This window comes from Chenopodium quinoa, unplaced genomic scaffold, assembly GCF_001683475.1.
Source record: "Chenopodium quinoa cultivar QQ74 unplaced genomic scaffold, ASM168347v1, whole genome shotgun sequence".
Taxonomy (NCBI): Eukaryota; Viridiplantae; Streptophyta; class Magnoliopsida; order Caryophyllales; family Amaranthaceae; genus Chenopodium; species Chenopodium quinoa.
The window spans coordinates 1,229,350-1,256,672 of NW_018744988.1; the positions used below are offsets into that span (position 1 = coordinate 1,229,350).

General features: G+C 34.0%; 3 protein-coding genes across 3 annotated transcripts; all 3 read left to right on the top strand.

Moving 5' to 3' along the window:
* The first annotated feature begins 7,297 nt into the window (after positions 1-7,297).
* On the top strand, positions 7,298-14,256 carry LOC110706570. Its single transcript, XM_021884499.1, has 5 exons — positions 7,298-9,898; positions 10,004-10,166; positions 10,903-11,066; positions 12,612-12,867; positions 13,743-14,256. The coding sequence occupies exons 1-5, from the start codon at positions 8,220-8,222 to the stop codon at positions 13,845-13,847; spliced, it is 2,367 nt and encodes a 788-aa protein (XP_021740191.1). The 5' UTR covers positions 7,298-8,219; the 3' UTR covers positions 13,848-14,256.
* A 1,749-nt stretch (positions 14,257-16,005) lies between these two features.
* LOC110706572 (serine/arginine-rich splicing factor SC35-like) lies at positions 16,006-18,875 on the top strand. The gene is made up of 8 exons (XM_021884501.1): positions 16,006-16,267; positions 16,369-16,447; positions 16,544-16,623; positions 16,778-16,844; positions 17,808-17,870; positions 17,970-18,179; positions 18,267-18,480; positions 18,561-18,875. Exons 1-8 carry the CDS (start codon positions 16,192-16,194, stop codon positions 18,564-18,566), a joined length of 795 nt encoding a protein of 264 aa, XP_021740193.1. The 5' UTR covers positions 16,006-16,191; the 3' UTR covers positions 18,567-18,875.
* LOC110706571 (sugar transport protein 5) lies at positions 18,624-24,122 on the top strand. Its single transcript, XM_021884500.1, has 6 exons — positions 18,624-18,738; positions 19,412-19,717; positions 21,311-21,496; positions 21,786-22,105; positions 22,434-23,063; positions 23,473-24,122. The coding sequence occupies exons 3-6, from the start codon at positions 21,352-21,354 to the stop codon at positions 23,893-23,895; spliced, it is 1,518 nt and encodes a 505-aa protein (XP_021740192.1). The 5' UTR covers positions 18,624-18,738; positions 19,412-19,717; positions 21,311-21,351; the 3' UTR covers positions 23,896-24,122.
* Positions 24,123-27,323: the final 3,201 nt, after the last annotated feature.

A 27,323-nucleotide genomic window follows, 5' to 3' on the forward strand; every position in this document is an offset into this window, starting at 1 on the left:
TAAATAACAAGTAAAATTTTGAGACGAACCTTGTTTAAACTCTTAGGATTTTAAACGGGGTTCGTCTTTCAGGATTTTACGTGTAGACGTTGTATAATCAAAGTTTGTAATAGGATTTTACGTTGTGTGTTGTATTTATTTTCTTTCTTTTAGCTTAGGTTGTAATTTGCTCTTTATTTATGTAGTTTTCTTTGTTAAAAAAAATGTAAAATGTTTTTTATTTTCAATATATACATAATTACGTAGTACGGAGTACATTCATTTAAATTTGTATTAGGATTTTCCGTCGTGGTTAGAGGTTTCGTGGTGGCTTGGTGGGTGGGGTGGCGGTAAGGAGTGAGTGTTGGGGTGGCCATGGTGGTTGAACTGGTGGCTTGAGAAGAAAAGTAGTTAAAAAAAGGGGAAAAAAAAATTTAACTTGTTTAACAGGTTGTAGGTCAATGGAATCGTTAGTGGAAGATGAGGGTCAAAGGTGGAATTGTTTCTGGAATTTTAAAAAGTGGGATTGTTCATGGAAGACCGACTAAAGGTGGGTTATTAAATTACATTTTTCCTAAAGTTACTCTAAAAAATGTGAAGGTTACTTTTAGACCGGTTGTCTTTTAATATAATTAACGTAAGTTCGCCAGTTACAAGACTTTGAACAGAGAATTACGGGTGCTCAGAATTAAAACAAGTTACTTGTAATTTAAAACCGGTGAATGGAAACTTTTAAGAACTTCTGGGTAATTAAGGGAGGAAGTCATAATCATAGCATCATAATAACGTGTGTGTTTGCGGTCTTGTGTAGACTTCATTGATAAATCACTTAAGACTTCAACACCAAATAAAAGTAGGAGTACGAGTACATGTAACAACATATATCCAAAAATGGACTAGTGATAATTATGATAGTAACTTGTAATGACAAATACGTGTTCGTGTTCGACACTAGTTTTTAAATAGTTTTTAGGTAGTTATGAATAGCTTTTGACTTGTCAAAACAATACGAGTACTTGATAAAACAAATACTTCGTATATTTTATATACTCCCCCTGTTTCATAATAATCGCAACAGTAAAGAATGCCGTAATTTTAGGAAAATCATAAGGTGAAGGCCAAAAGAGAATTTTTTTTTTATAATAAAGTATTGTTGATAGGAAAGAGAAATAAAATCAAAAAAATAAATAAATGCAAGTGGAGTTAGTAAGAAAGAAAAATAATAAAATATTTAAAAAAGTGGAATTAGTGTGAGAGAGAAATTATAAAATGACAATAGGTTCTTTGATTCTTTCCAAATATGGTAGACTTGCAATTATTATGAAACATACTCACGTATGTAAAAATAAAATGTTACAACAATTATGAAACGAAAGTAGTATGTAACAAATAGTTAGTCAACAACTACTCCCCAAATTCTCATACTTTAATTATCCATCTTCACAACTTATTAAAATCTTTTACTTGTAATAAATAGTTAGAATTTGTTATGTACAGCACAAACAAGGCTTAGGAACTTTCATACTAAAACCAATCAGCAATAATAGGAGTAAGGCCCTGTTTGATTCACCTTAATTTTGCTGAACTGAACTTATTTTTACTGAACTGAACTTATTTTTACTGAACTGAACTTAATTTTACTGAACTGAAATTATTTTTACTGATTTTCTATTATAATTCTTCTTTAAGAAAACTGAATTTTACTGAACTGAACTTATTTTTACTGAACTGAAATTAATTTTACTGAACTGAATTTATTTTTACTAAAATGAAATTATTTTTACTTAATATTATTTTTTTAAGGTGAAAAGAACAAGTCATAACTCCTCTACCTTATAAAGTGGAACCAACTCTCCTCAATCTCCAATATGGGACACTCACAAGTGGCCTACAATGGGTTTTAACAATAATAGACTCTCATAAATAGTAGTCTAGTGCCAAACATGCCCTTAATTGCGAACCACCTCACCTCTGTTTGTTCAACGCTTAGCCTCACTCTTACTAGCATACGGAGTACCAATGATAATTCAACCTATTGTCAAATGTACCAATGTATCTACATAAATAAGTCATATAGACCGACGTATCGCCATAGGTGTATAGCCCATTCGGATGTTGGCTTGCAAATGAACAATGAAAAGGATGGTCAATTTCACAAAAGTCAATGGTGAAGTCTCACCAAGTAGCTTGGTGAGCAAGACAACGGAACGATAAAATGTGGGTGTGGGGCCACTTGGCCTGCTTGGAGTGTGGCAAGTGGCGACTAGGCGATGTTATTGTTCGTTTCCAAGTCCTAATTGTGGGGAATGTATTGTAGAGTGTAGACCCATGTACAGATGTACCAGTGTATCACCATATCTTTTTTTCAGTCGTAAAACTAGGGATCAAAAAACTCGGCAAATGTACAAAGGAGATCACATGAGATTCACATTTTCGTTTATCCCCTCTTACAACTTTATACTCATATATTGATTTTTGTGCTATTTTACAATTTTATTTATATTACTAGTTTTGTGCCCGTACAATACCCGGGTTATTTATTGAATTTAAAGATAGATTTTCAATTTATGTGTCAAATTTAAAATATACTATTAATACGTTTATTGATGTGCTTTTGTGACGATTTGTTATCTAGTAGACATGTTATGATTAATACTAATGTTGGGGGAAATGTTCGATTTAATACATTAAAAAAAAAGCAAATAATAAATTAAATAAGATATATGTTCAAAGCCCATTGGGTTGACCCGAACCCAAAACTTTGGGCAAGGGTTGAACATTTTTTGACTCGTAACATAAAGTGACCCAATCCGAGATGACTCATGACCCGACCCTAATTGACAGGTCTATTTAGTAATAAAATTCTATTAATTGTGAAGTATATTATTTAAAACCGATTAGTATATATTATAAATAAATGTTTTACGCTTTAAACTAATTCTTTCGCTCCAAAAATATATTATGACATAAAAAAAAATTATATGATAATTTTTTAGAATTATAATCTAATATTTTTTTTTGAATAACATTATAATTCAATTTGTATCTCTAAAATATTGGTATTTTATCGAAAATAAAATTCTAAACTTAAAATTTTATCCTAAAATTCTATCCAAATAGATTTCTAAATTAACCGAAGACACTTGGCAAAAAGTTGAAACGCCAAGTGTCGCAACATCGTGACCTGGCTAAAATTTTAGCTTTATATATTAGTTATACGATGATTATATGATATCAGCTTGAATTCCCCAAATATATCTCTTACCTCTTTTCTTTGTCAAAAAATATAAAAAAAAATTCCACTTTTATTGATTTAGGTTTGAACAAGTACATTGAAAGGCCATAGTACATTAGTACAGAATAGAACTAGGTTAATTCCCGTACCATGCACGGTTATAATTAAATTTTACCATAAATAAATAATAAATATGGTGTTAATTCAACAATAATTTATCCAGAAAATTTATTTGTAACAAAATAACTTAAATTAAATGTAAAGATTATTGAATTGGATTGTATAAAAAAAAAAATCTATAGTAATAGAAACTTAGAAGATATAACGTTTTATATAAGAAAATTAAATTATTAGCTTAGGTAATTAGGTTAGTACCCATGCATATACGAAGTCATATACATTTGTCCATAAATTTTTGACACACTTTGATCGGCATAATGTGAAAATTTATTTGAGTTCATTTTACTTTAGGATAATTAGTTTTCCTTAATCAACTTTTTAAATATATTTTTAGTGAGTAATAGGTTTTTTTTAAATAAAATTATCACATAAATGTTTAGAACAATTAGATTTAATTTTCCAATATATGTTATAGGGAAAAAAAGCGGGAAATTTTTTAACCAGTAAATGACAAGTGTCATTCCTGGTTTCGCCTTTAGTATAAGTTATTGATACTACCTTCAATTTGTATTATACTTCCTCCGTTCTGTTAATATTACAACAAGGAGGAAATTACGCATCCCAAAACACATTTTATATGCTAAATATCTATAATTGTGTAAGAGTAAAAATTATAAAAAGTTGATATTGTGAAAGTATTTTATGAGACGAATCCAACAAGATCCCACTTGACTATATTTTGCTTAACGTATAACTCATATTATATGGTCAAACAAAAGTGATGAATAGTGCAAAAAGTTCATTGTTGCAATATTAATAGAACGGAGGAAGTATGTAATTTTGAATTTTTTTTATATCTAATAAATATTACAATAAAGTTGCCTATTCTTATACTTAATAACTTAATAAATGAGAAAGATATATGTTTGTAAAAAACCTAACTTATTAAATCTGATTTTGATTATCTAATAAAATAGAAAGAGATTGAGGGACGAAGAGTGATTTCATGCTGCAACAACTAGGAGTGTTCATAAATCGGTCCAGGCCGAAAAAATGGACCAAACCACCTCGGATCGGACCGAATTAATCAGTCCAATCTTCGGGTCTAAGAAATTTATTTTCCCGATCTCCGGTCCAATCCAAACCCCTATAAAAACCGGTCTTGGACCGGACTGATTTTTTTTTATTAAAAATATGTGTGAAACCTTAAATAATGGTTAAGATTATCCTTAATAAGTTTAAGAAACTTTAAATTTATGAGCTTTTTTGTACTAAATATACAAAAAAAAAAGTGTAGAATTCCTTTACTTTTTTCGAGTTTTCCATAAAATTATTAAAAAATTAGAATTATTTTTTAAAAAAATTCTTAAATCTATCCAAAGCGGTTCGGTCCGGGGTTTGAACCAATTTATTCTGTCAGGTTTGGGTTTGGTCCTAGCTTAATCTGTCCGATTTTCGGTTTTTAGAATTCTAATTTTCGGTCCGGTCTTGGACCAATGAACAACCCTAGCAACAACCATAGCAATGAGAGATGCCAAAAGGATCGGAAGTAAGTCTGTAGATAAAATATTGAATTGTGAGACAGTAGCGAAAGATATCGTTTATGTAAAATTTGTTATATACACTCGGGTGTACCGTACACCCGGATTATTTGCTCTTTAATTTTTACTCATTTAAAAAATGAGTAAATTTTATTTGCTCATTTGTTAAATGAGTAAAAAAAAATAAGGAAAAAATGAAAAGAATAATCCCACCTTTCGCCCATCTGCTCAAAATAATCCCACCTTTTCGAATTCCAGAAATAATCCCACCTTGTAACCCCATCTTCCCAAAATGATCCTTTTACCGGTTTATGAAATTAGTAACCTGTTTTAGAAGGTGACTTGACACATGTCACCTTTTAATTGGTCTTAAATTTTAAATAATTTAAAATAAAAACAAAACAATTAAAAAAAATTTCTCCCAGCTACACGACCACCCCCTTATCACCACCATCACAACCCCCTGCCGCCGCGCCTTACCACCATCACAAATTTCACTTTCCTCTCTGCAGTTGCTGCCACTACAACCCACCACCACCGAACCCACACACACCAAATCGCCACCGATCACAACCCCTCTTAACTCAAGGGCTTCGCCCAACCACACCAACAACCCCACCGCACCACCTCCGAATTCGCCCAACATACCCCACAACAACCACAACTGCACTAACTCCACAATTACCCCAACTTCCCCCAGCATGGCAGCCTTCAAAATTACAGCCATCAACATCGCTACCACCATCTCCAACCATCGTGATGTCGCAGCCACAACCTCCAATTCAACCCCAAAACAACACATTTGCCGCTGGCAATCCCAGACATCGGCCAATTTTGAGGTGTTTGCGGTGGGATTATTTTGAGGTGGTGTTTGAGGTGGAATTCGGGTGGTGTTTGCGGTGGTTTGAAGAGGCTGGGGTTCGAATGATTGAGGTGGTTAGGCTGGGTTAAGATGGTTTTCGGGGAAAGAGAAGGGGGAAGGAAGGTTTCGCCGGTATTGGTGGGGCAGGGGTGCCGACGGCTAGGGTTAAGCTGTCGCCGATGGGGGGACAGGTGGTTCCAATGGTGGGTGTGGGGGTTGCGTTAGGGTATTAGGGGATTTTTTTCTTTTTTTTTTCTTTTTTTTTATTTTGCCTTTGTTTTATTTATATGAAAAAAAATAAAATTACCTGTTGAAACGGTTGTGGGTAAAAAGGATCATTTTGAGAAGATGGGATTATTTCTGGAATTCAAAAATGTGGGATTATTTTGAGCAGATGGGCGAAAGGTGGGATTATTCTTTTCAATTTTTCCAAAAAATAATGAGCAAATTACCTGGGTGTACGAAACAAGCTCTCTTGTTTTTGTGAGTTAGCTGATCATATTCTTTACAAAAAAAAAAAAAAAATTTTTATCACACATATATAGGTTAAATTTACAATTTGAGAACTATTTTTTCTATGCAAAAAAATTGAATGAAAAATGAACTTTTGCACTTTTCACACAATATTCTTGGACCATCTTTTGTGATTTATTGGTAAGGAAAAACATACTTGGGTTGGATCTAATTAGATTTATCTTGATTTCTAATTTTTATTTTTCAGCATTTTAAGTTTTTACTAATCTATAATTATAGATATCGATCATCAAAGTAAAGCATTGAGAGACGTAAAATCACAACTTGTGCAATTAAAAAAACAAGAGGAAGTAGTATGATAGAAAAGATTTTTTTTGAGGTTTTGTATGATATTCTATGGAATCTTTGATTGCATATGAGTTATGTATTATTCTTATATAGTAATGATATCATTAGTATTTTATTTGATTTGATTTGATTTTATTCTACTATGGGTTTTTATTTTTGGAAGAATGTAAATATGATACTCATATTGGTTATAATTCTATTTTCATATTTGATTTACTTTCAAGGCTTTTTGTTTAAGGGCAATTTGGATAGTTCAAAACTTAGACACTAAGGGCATGTTCTGATTTACTGAATAGAACTAAATCGAACTGAGTAGTTTATGAGAGATGGAGATTAGTAATTGTATTGAACTGAACTTAAGTTGAAAAGAACAGGTCACTTTCCAGTTTTCACTTCCTTTCTCTTGTAGTTTATTTTTTCTTTGAATGGTAAAACTAATACTTGAATAAACAGTTATATATTTATATGACATCAAACAACTATAAAAGATACCCAAAAAGGAATATGGGGATTGGAAAATAAAATGGGATTATAAAACCTTTCAATCCCATATTAGTACTATTTAGAGAGCGAGGGATAGCTCAATGGATTAGAGCTTCCCTCACGACCTATTACGAGTATTTATTTAATTAAAATAATATAAGTTCTTTAATATTTATAACACATGAGTTTGCACATAGTTTTGGCCTTTTAGCAATAATTCTTAGTAGTATATGAAATTGAATGAACTAATGCACGAGCGAGTTAATACAAGTACAAAGTGACTATAAATATACCTTGTTTGCGGGATAAAAAATTACTCCGTATCATTAAATAGTACGAAGTACAAAGCGACCAAATATATACATTTAAAATGGTAAAAGTAACATAAACAAGGAAGGGTAAATTGGACAAATAAAAAGATAAATCAAAAGTGAGTAAACTAAGGAAAAGTTGTTGTATTCAAAACAATACTATTTCACATTTAGGTACAATATGTAACCGAAATCATAGGAAAATGGTCAACAAAAAACCTAAATTGAAATCTATAAATAAAATAAAACTCATTTTAATTTCCTTAAATACAATTAAAACCCCATTTAATAATGAAAATCAATAGTTATAAAAATTCTTTTAAAACCCTTCTTTCTCTCTCCTCTTCACACACACACACTCTCTCTCTACACCCTTCTCTGAGTGATCTCTCTCAATGTGTGTGAGCGTTTGTAAAATACTTTATAATATAAAAATTATACACATATTTTACACACATATAAATATCGCTCTCAACTCTTCATTTTAATGGCGTGAGCGTGCACAGAAGTAACAGACCGTACTACTACTCTAGGCTAAATTCGTGAAAAAAAATCAAAAATTAAAAACCCATTTCCTCAAATTGCTATTTTTTTTTTTTTAATTTCAATCAAAATTTCTTGACAGAATGAAAAAAAAAGCGTCGAAAAAAATCTCCATCAATCTTCCTTCATGTTCATGTATTTTTCTATAAACTTTGTCTCTTTTGTTTGAAATTTTGATCTGGGGTTTTGTTGTTTTTGTGTGTGTGTGTGTGTGTGTGTTTTTTTGAATTTTTTTTATTTGGGTTTGTTATATTTTTCCCTTTTTTTGTTCCTACTCTGTTGTTGAATATTAGCGTAAATTGTGGGGTGTTTGTTAATTTAATATGAAGAAAAGTGAAAGAGAATTTGATTATAATTATTCTGGTGAAGCATCTAATTATTATCATCCAAAAATGTACGAGGGTGTTGTTCAACCTTCTGCAAATTCTGGGTTTTGTTTTCCTGATTTTGTTGTTGGTTCATCAACAGCATCATCATCTTCTTCATCAGTAAACCCTTTTGATCATTCACGTTTTTCAACGCCAAAAACCCATTTTGTAGATCAATTTTATGTGGCTCCTAATTTACCAGATTCTTACTATAGAAGGGTTAACAATGATGGTGTTGTTGGTGGTGGGGTAATGGTGGATGAGCTTGGTTTAGCAGCAGATTTTCAGAAGTTGAGTGTTGGAAATTCTGATGTTGTTGGACAATTTCATAGAGATTCAGATGTTTTTAGGGGGAGTGAATATAATGTGACTGAGAATTTTGGGGTTTTAGAGGGTTTATATAACAGTAATGGGTTTTCTGGTAATGGGGTAGGGTTTCAATCATCTGTGTATAGAGATGAGCAGGGTGTTAAGGATTTTAGATTGGGGGGGATTAAGGGAGGGGGTAATCTAGCCGATTCGTTCGGGTCGAATTCCGGTTATGCTGCAATGCATGGTCATCATAACTATTTGATTAATCTTCCTTTGGATGGGATGAGTCAGATAGGAGATGAGTGTTTTGGGAATGTTGGTGTGCCATTTCTTGGAGGAAATAAGTATTGTGATCCATTGCCTGTGTATGGAAGTGGTGATTTTCGAGGTAATGTTTCGATTCTGAAGGGAGGTGAATGTAACAGTAATGGAGGTGTGATTCCAAAGGGGGATGTAGGGTATGGTAATGGAATGTTTGAGTCTGGATATGGCCCTCATGTTGTAGGTGATCCTTTGCAGCAATATATGTTGGATGGCTGCAAGGAGATGTTGAATCCTTGGGGAAATTCTCAGAATGTGTCTATGTATAATAAGCCTGGTTTTAATGAAGCTTTCTTAGAGCAGTATGGACGGCAGTATCCTGGCAATGTGGGTAGCCTAGGTTCTGTCGATCCCTCTCAGTTAATGTATTATAAGCAGGGTTTGAGTAGGGGAAATGCATTTTATAACTCAATGAGGGAAAAGATGAGGGCTGTTGAAGAAAGGGAGGGTCCTTTGCCTGTTACTTTGATGAGAAGGCCAAGGAATCTCGAGTCCTATGGTTCTGAAAGGACCTCGATCTTACGAGATAAGGGATTTAATGGAGCAATTGGTAAGAATTGTCAATTAGGTGGTCTTAACAAGAATCTGCTTAGTGGGAATACAGTGCCAAACATTGGGGAGAGGAACTTTGAACTTAATGTAAATGTTCCATTGCAGACTAAAAGAGCTTGTGAAAATGGTAGTCATGTGCTTGATCCTTTGATGGTGCAGGCTCTATATAAGTCATTGGTTGAGGTTCGGGGTAGAATCTGTAACATGGCAAAGGATCAACATGGTTGTCGCTTCCTGCAGAAGAAGTTTGATGAAGGGTCATTTGAAGACGTGCAACTCATTTTTAATGAAATTATTGACCATGTTGTTGAGCTGATGATGAATTCCTTTGGAAATTATCTAATTCAGAAATTGTTGGATGTCTGCAATGATGAACAAAGAATGAGGATTGTACATATGGTGACCAAAAACCGAGGAGAACTTGTCAAAGTTTCTTTGAATACACATGGGTATTGTTATTCAACATAATGAATAGTTGATCATTCCTTGTTAGCCTTATTTATAAACTTTTGCCCATGATTTCCTTTGACTGAGATTGGTTTTTCGTGTTTCAGTACACGAGTGGTGCAGAAATTGATCGAGAGCCTTAAATCAAGGAAGCAGATCTCATTGGTTATTCGAGCTCTTGAACCAGGATTTATTGATCTTATAAAGGATCTGAATGGGAATCATGTTGTCCAGCGTTGCTTGCAATGCCTTAGCAGTGATGATAATAAGGTATATGTCATCAAACAATACATAAGATTGCCTATGTGACTAAAATTAATTATAGCCTGCTCAAAATTGAGTGAAGCATTCTTACTCTTATTTTGCTGGTTCCTGTTATTTTCCATCAGTTGCTTGTTTCTTCAAATTTTTTGTGACTAGCATGTACATTATTGATGAAAGATATATGTTGAGTCACAGAATTTATGCACTTTTGTTGTTGGACTTTACGTGATGAAACTAGAGTTTGATTTTTTTGCCAAATCATTGTCTCATTTCAAGGAGCAAGTGTTAACTTTCTACAATTGCTAGGGGGATTGGTACAACTGTTTCATGTTTTCATTGTTGCCTGATTTATAGTCATAAAGAAGGGGTGGTTTGATCACATATTCATGTAGTCTAAGAATTTGCATTGTTAAAATGGGAGACCGTGTCATTTAGATGGGGCTGTTACGATGAGAAGAAGATTGATTTACTTAACAACTGAAAGTTTCTGCTTCATTTTTTTTGCCATCATATTTTTTTAAAACTCATGGTGCTTTTCCCTTGCACGATGTTAGTCATGCAATTGTTACTTTCATTTATCCATTTCTAGTAAATCTCATTAATATTAATTGTTTTTGTCTGATTAGTGTGTGATATTGTTGTTTGCATTCTTCATTACTAGAGTTAATTTTGTTTGTAGTTATATTACTCTTTTAGTCTTATTGTGCTTATTTCTCCATTTTACATTATTTTTACGTGGCAGTTCATCTTTGATGCGGCTGCAAAGTACTCTGTTGAGATTGCTACTCATCGGCATGGGTGTTGTGTTCTTCAACGTTGTATTGCTCACTCCACTGGTGAACATCAACAGAAGTTGTTAGAACAAATATGTAGCAATGGCCTTATTCTTGCTCAAGATCCTTTTGGGTAATAATCTGAACTGTGGAATTTATAAAAATTACTTTTTTTGCTCAGATACACTTATAGACATGCTTTTTCTGGTTAATGCAAATTGGTATTGAGTATAACTTGTCATAAAATGTTATGCGGATCTATTTGTTGGACATTTGCACTCAGGTTTGCCTTGTTTACGCAGGATAGTTATCAGTTGTTGGTTTGATAAAAGAGGAGAAGCTGGCTTGAATATCACTTTTTGTTATAGCGGATTTACTTTCATGAATACATTTCATTTTAAGTATTTGCCTTGATTATTACAAGTACTTTACTACTCACATTTAGGCTCAACGATTTTAACCTTTTCCTTGATGGCTTGAGCATACTATCATAAAAGACTTCCAAATATATATATTTCTTTTCATGTCTATTTGAATGAGAATTATCATCCATTTGCTTTTACTGACCGGAAACTTTTATTGGTGTAGTTATTTGAAAACAATATTATTTAGCTTTGAATTTTTTCTGTTAATGGTTTGCTGAAGCTAGCTCATATGTACTCATAAGGGTTCAATTATTTTGCAAGGTCATGAGCTTGTTCTCATATCCATACAGATCAGTAGGAGAGGGGAATCTGAGTAATTTTAAAACTCATATAGTCATTTTATATATGCATGTATGTGTGATTTGCATTTGCCACTATAGAGGTTATAGTATAATTAGGAGGGGGCCATAAAACAATATGTTTGTTTGCAGCTTATCTCGTGGCCTTTATAGTGGTTCATTCAATTTGCTTATATGAAAACTATCAAATTATAGGATTTGATGCTTCTATTACTTTAAATGTTTTCTTTTTGCGTGTTATGGATATGCTGTGAAAGCACTGTTATGTATTTTACTATTTTTTGAGGTTTGTTCTTATCCTGTGAGAGAACAAAGAAAGGTTTAAAGGTTAAGTGTTTTTGGATCATTGTGATTTGTAGAATTCTTTGGTGCATTTATTGAAGTGGTTGACTTAATTTAAAGCTTAGTTTAAAGCTCGATTTTGCTTAGTTGGTATGCACAGTGGTGTTATTCTTGATTGAAGGTATCTATGCTTGTCAATAACGACTTTTTTGTACGATATAATGGTGTAGTGTAAAGTTGTAAGCTGTTCTTGTTTTACGTATTGCTGTTCTCTCTGTCCTAAAATAAATCCACTCTTCCATTGGAATCTGTTATGGGAACTTTAAGTTTTATATTTATTTGGCTGAACTGGTGTAGTGTAAAGTTGTAAGCTGTTCTTGTTTTACGTATTGCTGTTCTCTCTGTCCTAAAATAAATCCACTCTTCCATTGGAATCTGTTATGGGAACTTTAAGTTTTATATTTATTTGGCTGAACTATGCCTAATGCAATGACTTAAATATAAGATTGGCATTCATTTTAGATGGCTTTATATTATTTCATGCTCAATTTAGACGCTCTAACATTATTCAATATAGTATTTATAGGTTATGAGTTAAATGTACTAGTGATGCTAAACCTTTATTATCACATTTTTTCGGCCTTCTGACTTTAATATTGTCTTCTATCTCAGAAACTATGTTGTGCAGTACATCCTCGAGCTAAAAATTCCATCTGCGGCAGCACAGCTGGTTTCTCAATTGGAAGGGAACTTTGTGCATCTCTCCATGCAGAAATTTAGCAGCCATGTGGTTGAAAAATGCTTCAAGTTTTATGAGGAAAGCCACGCAAGAATTGTGTATGAATTGCTATCAGTTTCTCATTTTGAGCAACTTGTGCAGGATCCTTATGCTAACTATGTCATTCAGTCAGCACTTGAAAATACCAAGGTCTGCTTATAAACGCTTCTTCCTTAACTATTAGTTTTTGTTTCACGTTATGCTCATCTTTGAAGTAGACAATATCTTGCTTAATTAGTGAATTGATATTTCTGGGTTTTGGAACCCAAAAACTGCAATGTGTGATTTGACATTAATAAGAAATTAAGAATACCGATAAATTTAGATGGTGAACTGTTATAATCAAGTGAGAATTTGAAACAGGAAAACTATGAAATGGCGTGATGATTGTTTTTTGTTTAGTATGAGCTGAAGAAGGATATTATCTTGCTGATATATACCCTTAGAATTCCTTGCCAACCAATTGTGTGAGATGATTCTCCTTCTTTGTTCACAATTCTATCTTGCTGTTTATGTTTTTTTTGGATGAAGTATTAATATTAGAAAATGGTAACGAATCTTGTTTGTATTTTGGTATTAAAAAACTAATTGTTCCACATTTATATACAAGATAATGCATCTCCACTTGGAAACATACCCATGTCTATATGATACTGACCGATAATGGTATTCAAGAATTAATGAAGAATAACGCGTATTTGGATCATTACGTTTTGTTTTTTACCTAGGACATTTCGGGCCTAATTATGCTGTGTAGCTATTATTTGTTGATATCTGATGATTTGCTTTGTTTATATGGCATATTTTTGTACCATATTGTACATGTGTCATTGGAGCTGTAAGTGTTGGTTAATTTTCTTGCATTTCATACGAGTCTTCTTCTTAGGTTTGAGATTTGCAGCCAGGGGCAGTTTGATAGTCAGTATTCTTGACAGTGCTAGCTGTTCATTAGAATAACTACTCTAAAATTACAATTCAATCTGTATGATGTCCTAAATGTCACTTTTTGCAAAATTCTGTTGCAGGGCACTCTCTACGAATCACTTGCAACAGCTGTTCGTCCTCACTCGATGCTACGTACCAACCCATATGGCAAGAAGATTTTCAGCCGAGGATTGCTGAAGAAGTGAGATGAGAAGGAAGCTTTTTTTTGTATGTTGTTTTCTGCAGTAAAGAATGTTGTTTGTTACTTCTACAATAATCAAACTTTGTGAGTCTATATGTCCGCTCTGTGTTAGCTTTTTAGCTAGATAAACCTTATATGATCTCGTGGCCTCATGGGCATGTACATCGTCGTTTTTGGATCCCTGATTCCCATGAAGCTGTTCGGGTGTAAAGGAATTTTTGCTGCTCTCAGATAGAAACATTTGAGGTGTATAGATCAGAGCTTACTTAGCTGCTGCTTTTCTTGTTGATGACTTCAGGGCAGGCTGAAGTTCTAGTTACCATTTTATTTCACTCATAAAACAATGAACAAGTCTTTTTTAGGATTGTAAAAATGTGTGTTTTTGTGACATTTTCAAGCTAAAATTTAGCCTTTTTGACGTTGAACGTAGTGATATTATATGGTTTGCATGGCCAACTTAATACTGTATATTATATTATGTACTTGAGGGCCATAATATGGCGCTTAGTACGTTGAATATAATGCTGTAAGTCCTGTAACCATCATTATGGATGGGCTCCATTAACTCCCCCTTCTCTTTTTCTTTTTGGTTTTGTCATTGTACGTCCCAAGTACGAGGTCAACTTATTTTGTATACTGTCTCATTTCTTTAGACGAATGGAGTAGAGGACTCATTTAGCTTAGTTGGTAAGAACATCGTTAAGGTTGTCATAGTCCATTATTGGGATCTTATTGCACGATTTTATTATTAAATGTCATTTTATGATAGGAACTCAACTAGGATTTATTGTGTATCTATGCTTTCTAGAGAGAATCGATTCTCTATATAATCTTACTAAACACTTCCTTCGTCCCTCGAATCGTAATCTTATGTCATGTATGCAATATAGGATTTGTGACTCATGTGGTGTGCCACAATTTTTAAGTAAACTTCTTTAATGTTACTCATATTAGTCACATGGGCTATTCTACAAATAGAAAAAATCTTAATAATTGTGCTTTATCCAAGTGTAAAACAAATTTTAAAGGGGATGTTTGCTCCATGCTCTTTATCATGTATTTACCTTTGCAGTAGTGCATTTTGAACAACTTTTTTTTAGATTATTGAAAAAAAATACCTTTTATACAAAGTTTATGACTATAAATTGCAGTTATATGTTACTTTCATTTCTAAATTATGTTACTTTTGTCCCTAAGTAATGCTAAGAAAATACAATTCTATAAGAAGTATAAGTTTTGGTAAAAAGACTTTTTAATTATTTTCATATGTAAAATTTTACATTTGATCCAAAGTTTACAAGTCATAGCGGATAGTTAAAACAAATACGGAGTACTAAGGAACATTATTTCTAAAGCAAGAAAACATATTGCTTGGATAATGTTACTCTATTCGTGTCATATTTTGTACTTCAAAGAAGATTTATTCTGAACACATAATTTTTCGGCTATCAATGCTATATATATATATATATATATATATATATATATATATATATATATATATATATATATATATATATATATAGCATTTACCTTTAAAATATAATCAATAAGGGTAAGTTTTACTCCATAACTAGCTTAAATCCGGTGCCACACACATATTTTACAATTTATGTAATGAAAAATGTTAATTCAATTATATGCAATTTAAATTTGCCAAAAGACATAATGTCATGGAAATTTGACGAAAAGAAAAAAAAAAGGCTCGAAACACGAGAAATGATTGTGTCACACCATAAGTTGATTTTGGCACACCTTATGTGAGAGCACGGTTTTGTGTGCTCTTCTCACATGACAAATAAAGGTAAGTTCTTACCTGTATATAGCATTTACCTTTTAAATTAACTAATAAAGGTAAGTATTACTCTATAATTACAAAACACAACCAATATTCAATTATGGCGATTACGCTTATAAATTCAGGCTAATCAGATACGAACGAGTTCCGATCACTCTAACAACATCTCTATACTCAAGAGTCCAGAACCTACGTGTTTCACACAATTCAACTAATCAGATACGAACGAGCTCCAATCACTCTATCAACATCTCAATACTCAAGAGTCCAAAACCTACTTGTTTCACACCACTTTTTTTTTCTTTCCCTTTTCTTAATTTTTAACATAAAATAAAAGGGCAAATCAGTCCAAAAAAATAAAAATAAAAATAAAAATCAAAAGTACCTTAGCTGTCAATCATTGATCGTTCACAAGTTTTATACCTCAACCTAACCCTTGCTCAACCATCACAATTCACAACCCTACTACCTCACTTATACCCTCACACACTTCGCCCCTCTTTTCACTTTCTCTCTCCTCTGAAATTTGCAGCACCACTCACCTTCAACAATGTCGCACTTCGGCAGAGCTGGTCCTCCTGACATTCGCGACACCTACTCTCTCCTCGTCCTCAACATCACCTTCCGTATTTCCCCCCTTTTCTCTCTCCTCCTCCATTATTTCCTGCTTAATTTCTCAATTTCATCGATTGATTTTTTGATTTTTGTTTTTTTAATTAATTAACAGGTACTACAGCGGATGATTTGTACCCTTTGTTCGATAGATATGGCAAGGTTGTTGATGTCTTCATCCCTCGTGACCGCAGGTTTGTTAGGGTTTTCTCTTAAATCCCTCTTTTTTTTTCTAGGGTTTATGGGAATTTTGTTGATTATTGATTTTTTGTCGATTGGTTTGATTTTAGAACTGGTGAATCTCGTGGGTTTGCTTTTGTTCGTTACAAGTATCAAGATGAAGCTGCCAAAGCTGTTGAAAAGCTTGATGGTTGGTTTTAATTTTTTTCCCAATTTTCCCAATTATTTTCACTTTTAATTGTAAATTGAATTGTTATTCTACTAATTGGGAGAAGAATTGGATTTGGGTTTTCCTTTGATTATAAAATAATTGGGTTATTCCCCCAATTGGGTTTAATTTGCAGGCAAGGTCGTTGATGGCAGAGAGATAATGGTTCAGTTTGCAAAATATGGTCCTAATGCTGAGAAAATGTGAGTGATTACAAAAATTTCTTTGATTTTATTGGTTTTTGGGTGTTTTTATGATAATGTTGTTTTTGTGTCAAATTATCTTGTTAAATCTCTTATTTGTGGAAAATGGTTTAAGGCAGCTCAATTGATTGCTGAACTTATTATATATGGAGTAATAATTCAAAATACAAGTTCTTTGGTGATTTTCTTATGACAAGTATTGTTTTGCCAATTCAACTTCCTCCCTTTCCATATAGTTTTTCTTTGTTTCATCATTTATATTGCTAGTTGCATAGTGTTAGACGGTTAGTTGTTTCAACAAAATTTAATTCTTGATATATGATGGGTGTAGGTGAATTTTAAATCAATCTAAATTGGCCTTTTTTCTTTTGCTAGTTTTGATTCTGATTAAATTAAGGGGGATATTTTATTGTTCTTAACCCTGGCCTTTTCCTTTACCACAATGGAGAAGAGGTTTTACTCTATTAATTCTTGCCTATGGTTTAGAACAGGACATTATAAACACAGGGGAAGTGCATAATCTGTCGCATTCGTGTTGTAGTGTTGGCTTTGATTTGTATTAGTTCAAGCATCTTTTTGACATGTACTGTGCTTTATTACTTGCCAACATTTAGGCTATGTTTGGATAAGAAAAAATGGAAGGAAAGGAAGGGAGGGGAAAGGGAGGGAGACAAACTTCCTTGTTTGGATAATATGTTGGGGGAGGGGGAGGGGGAGGGGGAGGGGGAGGGGGAGGGATCCATTTTCCCTCCTCCTTTAATAAAGACCATCCCTTCAAAATTGGAGAGATTTAGAGGGAAAATGGAGCTCATCATTTCCTCCACTTTCCCTTCCTTTCCCTTCCCTTCCTCCTATTTCCCTCCCTTCCATTTCCCTTCTTAGTGTTATGCAACTTTTGGAGTGGCTTTTACTCGTAAGAATTAGCTCTCATTTTTACTGGGCTTTGTATTTTCTTGTTTTCAGTCAGAAGGGAAGAATACTAGAGCCAGTCAAGACAAAAGGGAGATCAAGAAGCCCTCGTCCTAGGTGAGCAATAAGTTTTTAACTTTGATCTCGTTTTTTGTTTTCTCCTAAATTTTTGTTATTCATGTTATAATCTGCTGCATGTAATAAATTTGCTTTCAGACATCGGGATGACCACAGGGACAGAGATTATAGAAGGAGAAGTCGCAGTAGGAGCAGAGATAGGTCTGACAGAGACAGGTATCGTAGCAGGGACAAAGATTACCGCCGTCGAAGCAGCAGGAGCTACAGTAGAAGTCCGGACCATCGCAAAGATGATGGTAAAGGGAGGTATGATGATGAGAGGCGAAGCCGAAGCAGATCATATGGAAGGTACTATTTTGACCTTTGTCTTTACTATCCAGTTTCGTTATATATCCTTCGTATATTCTGACATTTTCCTTTCTTTTTAAATGATAGTGCCTCACCTCGTAGAGCCAGTCCCAGTCCTAGGAGAAGCCCTTCACCAAGGGCATCTCCTAAGGATGAAAGTCCTAATGGACGTGCTCAAGAGGAGCGATCTCCAGCTCCCAGGAGTGCATCACCACGTGGGCGATCAGCTCCTAGGAGTGCATCACCGCGTGGGCGGCCAGCTGATTCACGTAGTCAATCTCCCCGCAAATCTGATGTAGATGTGAGTTTTTTTAGCAATTTATGTGTTCTTAGTAAGCTTAAACTTTTAAGAAAGTTGTAATGGTGATTTTGCTTTTTCAGGAGTAAAGGTCGCAGCACTCGACTAATGCTATGATCAGAATGCTTCTAATACAAGCTCAATCTGCCGGAGAGCCTTTTTCATGTCCATGTTGTTGTTCAGTGCTTGACTTGAATTGAAGTGTTTGTTGAAAGTTAGAACTTTCTTAGTTGAATTCCATGCTCCTATCAACTTTTCTTGGTATGGTCCTGTTGTTTAGCTATTGAGCTCTATGAGCAGTTTATTTGTCATTATGTTATAGAACATGAGGTGGTTGGATATGGTCTGTTAGTCTTAAAGATTATCTTGCGTTATTTTTGTGTCGTTATGCTTGCTTATATCCTTAAGCCTGCTCTTTTTCTATCTCATATATTCCTTTCATGTTAAGATACTTTAGTCTGCTGGTTTTTGACATCTAATTTTGTTGGTTCCTTTAGTTTTGAATTGACCTTTCTGAGAGTGGCTGCTTTGCGGTCTGCTCTCTGGAAATTATGATTCAGTTCAGAGACTGTTGGATTGGTGATGGTTTATATGCATTGATATACATGCAAATTACTATCAGAAGTATTTGTGCTATGTTTTAGTTAGAGCCTTCAACCTTTTCCTAGCATTACTTAACTGCTGAACTTGTAGGTTTTTTGACAAGTTCATATGTTTTTGGAACTTTTGCCTCCTTTAATGGCAATATACTTGTGTGTTTGTTTGCTTGGTATATTATGTATGATAGTCTCATAATAAACTATGGATGATGGTGTGGTGTTCAAACAGTTCTCTGTGCATGTCCTCATTCCTTTAGTCTTTTTCTCTGAAAACATCTAACTTCTAGAGAGTTGCTTAGGCCAAAATTAAGCTAATCTTTTTCACTATATCACAGCACGTGAACTGCTGTAGCTGCGCACGTGAGCTCGTTGCTGTAGCTGCTCACCTGATTTATTGCTAGTTTTAGTTTTGGTGTTGATGAATCAATCCCCTACCTTGGACCATGGTAGATGAATGCAGCTGATTCCTTTGACTATATCAGTCTATGCTAGAGCACGTGAGCTCGTGATTCTGGCTGTGTATCTGAGCGAGCTCGTTGCTCTAGCTGCTTGAGGGATAGGAATACGTTCGTTAGATCAATTATCCCTGCCTATGCTGCTGTTGGCTCCTGCTTTTATGCTTATTTTCCTGCTGATTATACGTAAGTTTACTTGCATCTCTGTTAGCTGCTTGCATCAAGTTGCTATCCATTTTTTTTGTTTAGCACTGTTGTCATTGCCTGTGAGCTCTTGACTGTAGTGGTTCGTGTGAGCCTGTGGCCGTAGATGACAGATTGATAGGCAGTTCATTTGTAGACCGTATGAATGATGCTGAAATGCTGCTGGCAGCACCTGATTTATTGCCTTGTATTTTGCGGTTGATGACTAAATTCCTGCATTTGATTCCCTCGCTGATTTCAGCTATCAACTTGGAGTAGTTCGTTGTTGCCTTCTATTTTGATTTATTATTAAAGCCTAATGATTTTTATAGCTGGAAGGTCTACTTGGTTGCGTTTCATTTCATAAATTTGTCAATTTACACCGGTAAAAATTGTACCATATGTTAACAGCAAAGGATTTATGAACAAAAGTTTATACTACGTAGTATTTCTTGATTACATTGGAATGTTTTTGAACAACCTTCAAGACTATTTTGCGTTCTCATCTTTGATTCAATTCAATGTATTGAATGTAACCCAAAAGTAATTGTGAAATTGTGGGTGCTACGAATTGAAACAAACTACCTTAAACCATTTTATTACTCTTTTGATTAAATGATGTAAGTTATAAGCACAATGAGAGTTGGTTGAGACTAGGTTAGAATAGTGAAAAAAGTCAAATTGTAACATTTATTAAAACAAATGATCTTGAATTATGGTTACCGTCTGTTTTGCAAGTCTCCAAGACACTTTGCGTCGATGTTTAACTTGAATGATCTTGAATTCAATCATTACTCTCCATTATTATCTAAAATGATCTTGAATTCAATCATTACTCTCCATTATTATCTAAAATTCTACTGCGCCCCTGAGGATTGCAGCACTAAACTAACCATTTGGTATCAGTACACATTAACAACGAATGCACTATTAAATTATGTTTCCAGATTGTAATCTTGCTCCATAGTTCTTATCAATTTAGAGTTTAGAAGGAGCTTACAATCACAGATTCACAGTTGAACAACTGAACGGCTCGAACGTCAGTAACTTAAATAAAGACGGAGGTTTGTTTTGTTCTCAAATACACGTAGGGTTCACAGGTTTTTTGGTCTAATATTTACGGGCCAGACATTTAAAAGTATGAGCGTAAGTAATCTTAGCCCTTAAGTATTCCGTACCAACTAAAACAAATCTGGCTTTGTAAATAAAGATTTCTGTATGGAAGGCAGGTTCTTAAGAAAAAAAGCTATACAAAAAGTACCAAGTATGTTATATGGCTGTTTGTTCAATTTTTTTCAGCAGAAAAATATACTTAATGGCATAATTTGATTTACCATCCCTTTTGAGTTAAATTAAAAAAAAAAATACTTCAAAGTTTGTTGTACTAAAGTTCTTCAAATGACTACTGATATAGAAAAACCTATTGTGCTTCACGCATGCACAAGAAGTGTGTATTCTTTGGTACCACGCTCATTGATATATCTTCAGACTTGAGGACATTCAATTCCACCTTTGTAAAGTTCCTCCTTAGTGCTCTTACGTACTTCACTTTCATTAGTCTACTCTCTGCCTATTTTTGGTTCTCTCTTTTCGTAGACGGAATGTAGAGAAGGAGCTCCAAAAAGAACCAACCGAAAATGGTAGGAGGAAGTTTTGTAGGAGATGGAGGGGGGCCTAGAGTTCGAGGTGACTCGGGTGGGCATGTAACAGCCGCTGTGGTGATAACCTGTATTGTTGCTGCTTCTGGTGGACTCATTTTCGGTTATGATATTGGCATTTCAGGTACCATCTTCAGCACTAATATTTTTTTAGTTTAACAGCATATATCATTTCATTTGGCTGAACTTTATAGTTGTTACTTAACGTTTTTGACTGGTAGATGAGGTTAGATGATTAACAGAAGATCAATTATATTGTCGAGCACAAGTTAATTTAACAACTGAATAATTGCATTAGTAGTTTATCGGAATCATCTTCCTTTATTACCTCTACACAAGTTCAAATTTTCAACTATCTTACAAAATAATCGAGTATATAACAATGTCTTTAATTTCCTTCACTTGTACCTCAGGGGGAGTAACAACTATGGTACCGTTCTTAAGAAAGTTTTTCCCATCAATATTGGAAAAATCAGGGGATGTCAAAACAAATAAGTACTGTATGTATGATAGCCAAGCATTGACATCCTTCACATCTTCTCTCTACATAGCCGGATTAGCCGCTTCCCTAGTGGCCAGCCGTATTACTGCCAAGTTTGGACGCAAGTTCACCATGGTGCTCGGTGGCTGCACCTTTCTTTTTGGTGCTGCTGTGAATGGTGCTGCTCAAAATATTGCTATGCTCATCTTTGGCCGCATTTTGCTAGGATTTGGTGTTGGTTTTACGAATCAGGTTAGCATAATTGTTTAAAAATTTAGTGTTTTTGGTGGCCTTTAGAGCTAACGCTATTTGTTAATTTTGAGATTAGGGACTAATGGAGACCCTTTATTCCCCTTTAAAACAAAGTTCTTGCAAGATTCGTACTTGATATATTCGTAATTAATTTTTAATTTATGTGGGATGTTCCAATAATACCGTCTCATAAACAAGAAATGGTTTATGATAGTTGTGACTCTTGTGAAAAAAATGGTTTCCTTGTATTACAGTTATCATCTAATCATTATTTACTTAGACTATAACATCAAGTATTGTAATACGAAATCATGGCTTTGTACCATAGGCAACACCGTTATATCTATCAGAGGTGGCGCCTCCAAAGTGGCGAGGAGCATTCAACACTGGATTTCAGTTTTTCATAGGCATTGGAGTGGTAACAGCCAACTGCATTAATTACGCCACAGCAAAGAAAGCCTGGGGATGGCGGCTTTCCTTAGGCTTCGCGGTGATCCCAGCAGCCATAATGACCCTAGGAGTTCTGATCATTCCAGACACCCCTAACAGTTTGGTGGAACGAGGCAAAATGGAGGAGGCCGAGAAGTCCTTAGAGAAGGCAAGAGGGGGTAATATTGATGTAACAGCTGAGTTTGCGGAGCTCATCAAGGCTACTGAGTTAGCCAAAGCAGCTAAAGAGGAGCCCTTTCAGACTATATTTGAGAGGCATTATAGGCCACATTTAGTCTTGGCGATTCTTATCCCCTTCTTTCAACAAATTACTGGGATCAATGTTATTGCATTTTATGCCCCTGTCCTGTTTCAGTCTGTTGGGTTAGGTAGTGACTCTGCCTTGATTGCTGCTATCATCCTGGGTGTTGTTAATCTAGGCTCCATACTCGTGTCCACTTTTTTAGTTGATCGATTTGGTCGAAGGTTCTTGTTCCTGGAAGGCGGTGCTCAGATGTTTATTTTCCAGGTACATTATATACTCACTTTACAGTTTACACTACCTATTCCTTCAGTTTCAAAATATATTTACATGGTTTTGGACCACCTCTTTGAGTGTAGTTTTGGCCTATGAATAATAATATCTGTCTAATTCAACAAAAATGTAACACGATTTCTTGAGATGAACTCGTGTCCTATAATTATCCCATCTATCCTGAATTAGCAAGTCACATTTCTATTATAGACAGTCCCAAAATTATACTCATAGGCCACTTTGAACATAACATTTATTAATGATTCCTCTAACCATGTGAATTAAACAATCATATACGAGATGGAACTAATGGCAGTGACATACAAATAATCAGCTTGGAAAATACAAAATTTTCATTACAAACTCGAGTACTTCTAATTTTCTATTTCTATCCATCCTGAAGATTGCAGTGGCAGGAGTTCTAGTAGCCACAACAGGTATATCAGGAACGGAACACATATCCAAGGGAAACACGGTGCTAGTGCTAGTTTTCATGTGCATCTATGCAGCTGGTTTTGGGTGGTCTTGGGGACCCTTAAGCTGGCTTGTGCCAAGTGAAATCTTCCCATTGAATATTAGGCCAACAGGCCAAAGCATAAGTGCTGCTGTGAATTTTGCCACTACCTTTGTACTTTCACAAACATTTTTAGCAATGCTCTGCTGCTTCAAATTCGGTGCCTTCTTCTTCTATGCTGGTTGGATTGTCATTATGACCATCTTTGTCGCGTTGTTTTTGCCAGAAACAAAGGGTATTCCTTTAGATTCCATGCATATTGTGTGGAACCAACATTGGTACTGGCACAAGTTTGTCAAGCAGGAGCCTTAACTCGCGTTTTATTATGGAAGAGTGCTAGTGAATGTACTTGATTTAATAGTTAGTATTCATATGAATGTACTGACATCAGATTGGTCTTATTAGATAAGACCGTCTGACAAAATAAAGGTCATAATCTAGATAAACAAGTACTCAACTTATTGATCCATATAGCGTAGATGAAATTCAAACTCCTACAAGGCCTATCAATTGTTGAAAAATATGTGTTCCAATTCTTAGTTATGATGTTTCAGTATGTTCCAATAGATCATACTATATTTTTTTTGGAAGAATCATACTATATATAAACGCTCAATTATTCTTATCTAATTAGAAATGAATTTTTTAAATAAAATATTGAGAAAAAGAGTTGTAAATAATAACTTGGACATTTAATTTAGTGTAATTAACTAACAAAGTCTTAGGACAATAAGTCATTGTTCAACAATTAATTATTGAATTCAACTTATAAAAATGATGAAGATGGTCCAGCAGCTGCTTTGAAATTGGATTTCTAAATATGGAAATCCGAGTTTGAAAGCATTTTTTGGATGAAAAGAATTAATGAGAAGTGCAATTTTTCTGTTTTAAAAATTAAAATTTGTGTTTAAGATGGCCAAGATGGGTCAATCAGCACACTGTATGAACTCAATATGAGTTTGATGGTCCACCAATGTTCTTCCGAGTGACGGTCATTGGCTGATCGCCAATGGAACAATCGAGCTGGGCTAATTTACGGGCCAATTCATGACTTAATTTTGTAAAGTGTTGTGGTCCAATTTTTTTTTTTTTTTTTTTTTTTTTGACCTAATTATTAATAATTTTTTATTAGAAGAAATTCTTCAATATGTTTAGCTTAAAAATGTTACAACACCAAGCAATTTTTTTTCCTTTGACAAAAAATGTTGATAGGATAACTGGATAAGTGATTGGTTGTATAACTTGTATTCAGGGCAGCAAGTAGGACTCTCAAGGCACTTTGGGAACATTACGCAAAACCTTCATATATAATCTTGCCGGGTCAAAAAACTGATTTATGAAAGTCAAATTTGAAGGTTATATAGTTCACAAAATCGGACCAATTATTGGGAGGTTTCGAAAACTTGGTATCGAAGATTCACAAAACAATATGGGATGCATCTTGGGGTTTGTTAAGGCTCATACACGACCACTAGTCGATAACATAAAGGTCTTGTAAAAGCCTATGTCTCTACATGGAGGCGTATACTAAAACATGATGTTTAAAAGCAAAGGTGAATGGTTCCAAGTTTCCAACCATTTAAATGGGGTGTTGTGAGGTGCATGGAAAACACATCGATCTATTTCCTTTTTCGAATATGGAAAAGTCCAAAACTGTCCAAAAATGAAGGTTATAATTCACAATTTTGGACCAATTTTGAAGTTTTAGGATCTAATGTCGAAAAATCTGATACGTATTACAAGGTACATCCCGAGATCATATAATATTGTTTGGAACCATATATGATCATTTAATTTTATGTTTTCATAAAGGTATGTGGTGGCCTTGAATTAAAGAGATTAACATAAGTTGTACTGTAAATGAATAAATTGGTAGTTTAAAGGCAAAGTGGACAGTTCCACCCACCCTAATGGACTATTGGAGTGTATTGGGGTCTATGAAAAACATCTCTTCATGGTTTTTTATCGTGCTAAAAAAAGTCAAATATAGTGCAAAACTAAAAGATATAATCCACAATTTCGGGCCGATTTTGAATTTTTTTTAAAAAATAAAACTAAATATATGTATGGGGTGCCCTCGGGATTGTATGAATTGGCTTGAAATTCAATATGCTTATAAAGTCCAAAAAACGAGTTTAGTTTTGTTCATCTATATTGCATTTTTATTAGTTGTACAAGAGATGAAGAGTTGGTTCAAATAATAACCAACTTGTCATCCTGGGGTTTGTATGGAGTCCTTCATCTTTAACAGATATGAATTATGAATTGTGCTTGTGATTAAATTCATTGACTTTCATTACTATAGTAATTAACCCGAGTATAACTCGAGAAACTATTAGTATAAAATATTAAAGTTTTCAACGCTTTTATCAATAATTATTATGAGTATTAGGAAAGTATTTTATATTTTTATTATATTTAATTTAAAGCACGTATGTCTATATCACACGCACCGTATGTCTGGATTGCTAGGCCAATAAGACATGAAACAAATACAAAGTACAAAATACGACGTATGTATGTATGTATCATGCATGTAACTCGAGTGGCATAAGAAATTGCATGGATTTACACATGAAAACTTACAATTTGAAAACAAACATGCCTATTAACGGAAGGTTATTATAACCCTACACAAAGAAAATGGAAGAGATGATGAATTGATGTAGGTGTATGGGAATTCTAAAATCACTGAACTCACTAAGTACTAATAGCTTAACAAGCCAATGTACGTAAATGAGGAAGTTATGTATAAAACCTACCTTTCCTTAAGAAAGAAAACAGATGAGTTTGTAGCCTGAACTGCTGAATTCTATTTAATGCTTAGTTTTAATTAGAAACCAAGAATTCATTCTTTGTACCTTAATTAACATATATATAGAGTGGTCAAACCCTAGCTAGTAGTTAGGGTTAGGGATCTCCCTCATCTACTTCTTCCTTTTCTAGATGTTTAAATTCTATGACATTAAAGAGTAGTATAATTTGTACTAATTACTTACTCTGTGATTTGCAATAATTTCATTCTATAAATATTGAATTCCCTTAAAAAAGAGAAATGGGAGTGAATTTTTGGAATATGTGGATCGAATGGAGTCGAAAGCCTAATAAGAGAGATGGGGTTATTTAAATTGCAACAAATAGATCTATTTAAAAGTTTAAAGTACGACTGATTTGGAAATTCACGTAGTTAATTATTGCATGCGTTATATTATCACCATGTAAGGGATAAATTTATTATAAAAACTACGGGAAAATACAAGTTAATCTGCCAGATAAACGAATTTTCGTTAATCTGATGACATTTTTGTAAATATATTGAAAAAGTAGGGTCATTTATTTAGTACTTTTGGTGAGCTGTTCAATTACTGTTTGCCTTTTGCTTTTACTGTTTGATGAGGAAATTACTCATGTACCCCTCAACTAGTACATAAAAAGATGCATATACCCCTCTACTAGTATTTGAAAAGACAATTATACCTCCAGATAGATAAACAAATTTTGCTAATCTGGGGAATTGACTGGGTATTGCTCAAAACTACTATAAAGTGTTTTCGAAATCATGGTAATATATATAAATCAATAATATTTTGAGTTTATTTATTGATATTATATCTCCGGTACCTAACATAGATCTATAATCTAATATGCAATTACAAAATATGCAAGGAATACTACCACCTTATTAAGAGGATCGAAATAGAGGTGATGATAATATGTAGTCACAAAAAAGTTGAAGAATA